Raw genomic sequence first — 5785 nt, forward strand, 5'->3', positions numbered from 1 at the left:
TGTATTTGTGTGATGCTTGCAGCTGGAAGGGGCAGATCAGGATTCAGGGATGGGGTCTGCCATAGGTCAGAGAGTGATGAACAATTCCATTTTGCATCACTTGGTTTTTTACTTTTTATCCTTATTTCCTGTGATTATTTTTCCTTAATTTCCATGATCAAATTGTTCCTCTCTCAACCTGGTTTTTGATTCCCCCCTTTGCTGGGATGGGGAGGGGATGGGTGGTGCAGAGCTGGGCTTGGACAGCACCACCAGAAGGGGAATGGTTGGATTCCACTCTAAAATATTCACATGCACACCCCAACATTAACCTGTCCGTGCCTCTGCAGCTCATTAATATGCAAATGAGACTGAGGCAGAGCAACTCCCTGCTCCAGGAGGTTAATGAGGCAAAGGATGGCACAGAAGGCACAGAAACACAGAAAATTCCCTTTCAGACTCGTCCAGCGCGTTCCAGGCTCGGGGGGTCACAGCTCCCCCAACGTTTTGCTCACCCCACGCTATGCCTTTTGGTCCCACTCTTCCCTGGCTGGACACAAATATTTTTTTAGGATATGTGAGGCAGCCCAAACAATCGTATTTTTTTTAAAAAGGTCCCGACTTGAGGAGCTTTGCGCTGCTTTTCACACCCTATCCCACCTCTCATCCCACTCTCCAAAACCTCAACTTTTCCAGCACCACAGCTGCTGTTTCAGGACTCTGAGAGCCTGRACAAACCAGAGCTGTTTGGCACCAAACAATCAATTTGCAGCTTCCCAGACCTGGAGACTCCTGACTGGTAAGAAACCCTGAGCTGACACACTCAGCAACTATCAAGACCAAAAAGCTCTCCCCATACATCTCTCAAATCCCCCTCAGTGGGACAGAGAATCTGAGGCCTGAAGAAATTCAGTTCACTGCCAAGAGGAGGAAAATACTGTTGCAGAATAACGTGGGGAAAGCCAGTGCTGAAGAGAAGCATTTTTACCAAACACATCCTTTGATAAGGACTAACACATCCTCCTAAAACTTTCTTTTGCTWACCTTAAGCAGTTTGCAACTGATATTTCAAGTATAGAAATTACAAGTATAAAAATATTTTCCATGCTGTTGTTTTCCCACTCTTTTTTAATTTATTTGCTCGGAATAAAGGCTCGTGCTCGACGCGCTCCCTCAGCCCAACTTCCCCAGGGTTGCAATTCCCGAAACACGTTGGGGCTCTGCATTGCAGAATCTCTCTGCATCCAATTTTCTGCCAGCTCAGAAACTGTCAAAGCACATTTAAGGGAGACTCGGAACCAAATTTCAAAAATAGGTACCCCTAAGTACCGGAATAAAAGTYGCTTTCTGTTCAGTAGAGCTAAGCAGAAAAAAAGTAAACGCTGCTCTAAGGACTTTGTTATTATCTCAAACGCTGGGAAAGTAACCTGACAGTGAGCACAAATACAAGGGGAGAAATCCAAATTAATAAATAAAGTAGTAACAGGGTCTGAGTGGGGAGTGATGTCTTAGGATTTTTATCTTTTCTATTTTCATGTGTCTGTATTCTCACACTTCTCCAGTGCACAGCACTAAAGCTGCTGCTCTCCCATCTTTAGACAAAACAATTCTTCTTTGGGCTGAAACTCAAGGACACCTCACTGCTCAGGGACCCAAAATATGGAAATAACAGAGAATTTGGGGGGACAAACTTGGGGGGATTGACATCATCACCTGAAGGTGGAATTGGAGAATTCAGACCCAAAATGTTCGTGAGACAGAACTTATAAAAGGTGAAGATCTCGTGACTCGGGGTCCATTAAATTGGATTAAATTTTTCTGCTTTATTCTCTTCACTTTGCCTGCCTCCTGTTTCAGGTGAGCCCTGTTTCAGGCATCAGGAGCAGCAGGTAAATCACAATGATCCAGACTATAAACATTAATTAAACCCTGACACCCTCACTCAGAACAAAACACGTGTTAGGGAATAATAACGGCAGTRTGAGGGGGAATTAATTCAGAAATCACCAGGAATTTCTCTGGGAACTCTCTGAACACCACACTTTTCAGGACTGGAAAGGTTTAAGCAGAGCACTGGCAGGAGATGGTTGTGCTGCTGAAAGATGTTATTGYAATTATTGGGTAAATGRAGCGAGGGCTCAGCACCACAGTTTRATGGGATTTACAGCTCCACTCCACGCGGGTTTAATTGAGCAGGGAAACGCTCGACACGGGGTGGGGGAAAGCAACTTCATCAACAGCAACTGTGCAGTGGGAAAGGGCAGAGCAGAGCTTTGGAAAGCTGTGACCTTTGGAGACGGAGACCAGCAGGAAAAGGGGCATCGCCCTGATCCATCAATGACAGGGGACAGGGGCTCCTTTGGCCATTTCATCCCTGGCACACAGAGCAAGGCAGGCTCTAGCACTGGTGGGGAACACAGGGCTGTTGCTGATTGAAAAATTGAAATTGAAATTTCAATTTTCAAATTCAAATTCAAGTTCAGTTTCAATTAATTTCAATTTCAATTTTTCAATTTCAATTTCCAAATTCAAGTTCAATTTCAATTTCAATTTTTCAATTTCAATTTTCAAATTCAAGTTCAAGTTCAATTTCAATTAATTTAAATTTCAATTTTTCAATTTCAATTTCAAATACAAGTTCTATTTCAATTAATTTCAATTTCAAGTTCAAGTTCAATTTATTTCAATTTCAATTCAAATCTCCCGAATTTCAAGCAGCCCTTACCTGCCAGGCACACCATGACCGACTGCAGCACCAGCAGCTCCCAGAGCAGCCTCATCTTCAGCACTGGGACAGAGCAGAGCCCTCCAGTCACACCCAGCACGGAAYGGGGCTCCTTGGAAACCTCAGGCTGCCTTCAGTCTGGAAAATAAAAATTGAGAGGAAATTTAGAATTGGTGCGACAGCTTGTTCTTCTTTTCCGGGAAAGTTGTGTCTGAAAAGCAAAAAAAAACTTTGATAAATATTGAATTTAAAATCATTCTCAGAAGTTAGAATTTTAATCCTCATCTGGCACCCAGACAACTGAAACAGTCACAAATTGCTGCTATCTCCATCATCACTTTGGAGTTGTGACATTTCTTCTGCCTCTTGATTTGGCCCTCAGGAGATTYACTCCCTGCCTCTCTGGGGTAAGCTGCTGTAATTAGTGAACTCTGCAGATCACCATGAAGAAGGAAATCACAGTAGTTCTCCAACTCTGGGAGAATTGCTGGAACTTTTCTCCACAAACACCATCCAGCACATGAAGGGCACCATCTCTACAGAGCAGCACTTGGTCGGAAATGTTCCCACCCTGGGGATGTTTTTCCCATTTCACCTCCATCCTCATCGCTCTAAAATTCTTTAAAAAAAATGAACCTTAAAACATCTCCAGATAAAACTCATCTTTCCCTTGCACTCAATTGCAACCTGTAAATAATTAGAATTTTTTGAGACTTTCTCAGCTGATCACTGCAAATTACCACCATCCCCTTGCAGGCAACCCAAGGGTGGAAATTCGCCTTAATTTATGAAAGGATCCACTCCACAGTGGGCATTTAAATATTAAAAATAAATAAATCAAGCCAGACACCCATAATTTATTCATCTGAGTGAAGACTGGAAGTTCAGAAGCCTCGATGCTTACGAGACAAACAGTGTGACTAATGGCAAGTGAAGGGGGATCACCAGAGGTCTCTGCTGCTTTGAGGAGTTAAAATTGCCAAAATTCTCCTCAGAAACTCAGGAAGGCAGAGATCCTTCACCCTCAAATGCGGAGATGCAGCTTTGAAGCAGGGAGAGATTAATTGCAGATTTTCATCTGTTCTCACACAGACCAATGGGGCTCGCTGGGGGTGAGGAGCAATGACTGATCAATGACTGCTAATAACTATTTAAGGCAATGATTACAGTATTAATTATTCATTTTGGAAGGAAAATGTCACAGACCTCTGTATTGATTGACACAGCGAAGCAGTTACACTCTGCGTTTATAGAGAGCCCAAGAAAAGTATTTTTTTACTTTAAATAGTCTGGACCTGTGGGAAAACATTACTTTTCCTTCAAGTACCAAGTTCTGTGGAGCAGCAGCTACACAGGAGGTTTCCACCAGAGAAAGCCACTCCTGGTTTTGCAGCAATTGAAGTGAAATTTGAGATAAATCTGAGATAAATCTGGTATCACAGCAGCTGCTGAGGTTCTCCCACATTCTCATTTTCCCACGGATTACCCCCATCAATAACCCCTGGTGTCACTGACAAGGCTTCTCCTCACTGCCCTGCACACAAATTCAGTTTACAATTATTCACAATTATTCTCCTCTCCCTCTGCAATCACTCACAGCCTTTGATACCTAATTAAAACCACGAGAGCTTGATCAGATCACCTTAACCCACACCCCTGGATTGTGAACTGTCAGGCTGCAAAGGGCTCACCAAAATCCATTCCTTGGTTTTCCAAAGATGCAAGAAAATTCCTGGATAGTCTTGAATTTATTGCCTTCTCCATCACAATTTCAGTTCTTGCCACAGCAGCCCTGACTCTCCATCCATTTGGGGAAAATTCTGGCTACTGGCTGGTTTTGCAAACTAATTTTTTTTTTCTACTCAGCAAATAATACTCCTCCCAGCATTTTAAACACTCCTACAAAGCATTTCAAAGTTACTAATACAAATTAGTTTTTAGCTAATAAAGATGATAAAAGTAGCAGGCTCTTTCTTTCCTCCCATCAGGTTTTGACACAATCACTGGCTCTCGATTTCAGTCAAAAATAAAAGTTATGCTAAAAATAGAGAATTGTGGAAATTTTTGGGTTGGAAGGGCCTTAAAGCTCATCCAGTGCCACCCTCTGCCATGGGCAGGGACACCTCCCAGTGTCCCAGGCTGCTCCCAGCCCCAATGTCCAGCCTGGCCTTGGACACTGCCAGGAATCCAGGGGCAGCCACAGCCGCTCTGGATGACAAAATATCCATGGATTTTCAGTATTCAGCACAGTAAATCCAGTGAAAAAYTGAAAAGTCTTCTCTGTAACTCAGCAGCTGCTCCAGAGAATCCACAGCCATCAAGGCTGTGAACAGTTCAAAGCAGAATCCCCAATTTCTGCCATAAGGTAACACATGGCAGAAAGGTTCCCCAAGGACAAACCCAGCCCATCAAAGCCCTGGAAGGTAAAATCAGATGATTACCACTAAAAATATTTTCCTAAGGTTAAAAGATGGAGGTTCCATTATTCCCATTTCACATATGAATGAGYCCCATTCTCAGAACATTCCCCTGCAAACATCTCTGCTGCTCCTGAGCCCTGCAAGAGCTGCTCAAACATTGACTTCTTACAGCAAYGACTTCAAAAAAGGCAACATTTGTGCATGAGCAAAAGATGGATAATTGGAGAGACCCTTCCMGTTCCCAAATGTTTTCTGACTATAAAATCCCAGGGGAGCGTCGGCTGCTGCTGAAGGAGAATGTGAGAGGCCTGAAAAAATCTTTCAAAGTTTAATATTTCATTTCCAGAAGGAAGCAGAGGCRGTTTGGGCGCTGCACACGTTGTTTTTTGGAGATGAAAATGAGATTGCTGAGCCTGAGAATGGAAGTGGAGCCCTTCAGAAACCCCAGCGCCGGCACACGCGTGAGGATGGCTCCTCAACATCACTTCTGGCAACGCAACCATCACAAATCCCTTTGAAAGGCACCTTTGCTCCTAATTGGATTCTGGCAAAGAAACCTGACTCTCAGAGCTCTGCCTGCAGGCAGGTAGGAGGGGAAAAAATACAAGTGTGGAGTAGAAATATTTGTGGGGAGTTTTTCCGAGTTGGTGGGAACGGCTGG

At 43.6% G+C, this 5785-nt stretch overlaps 1 protein-coding gene across 1 annotated transcript in view; it reads right to left on the reverse strand.

Moving 5' to 3' along the window:
- The window catches only part of LOC130580643 (contactin-4-like), a 231459-nt gene that overhangs the window by 104467 nt on the left and 121207 nt on the right, over positions 1–5785 (reverse strand). The window contains exon 3 of the mRNA XM_057378263.1: positions 2705–2842. Within this exon, the coding sequence (XP_057234246.1) occupies positions 2705–2759 (55 nt within the window). The 5' untranslated portion in view covers positions 2760–2842. The remainder of the gene's footprint in view (positions 1–2704; positions 2843–5785) is intronic.

This window comes from Malurus melanocephalus, unplaced genomic scaffold (assembly GCF_030028575.1).
Source record: "Malurus melanocephalus ecotype Western Australia unplaced genomic scaffold, MMel_1.1 scaffold_351, whole genome shotgun sequence".
Classification (NCBI taxonomy): domain Eukaryota; kingdom Metazoa; phylum Chordata; class Aves; order Passeriformes; family Maluridae; genus Malurus; species Malurus melanocephalus.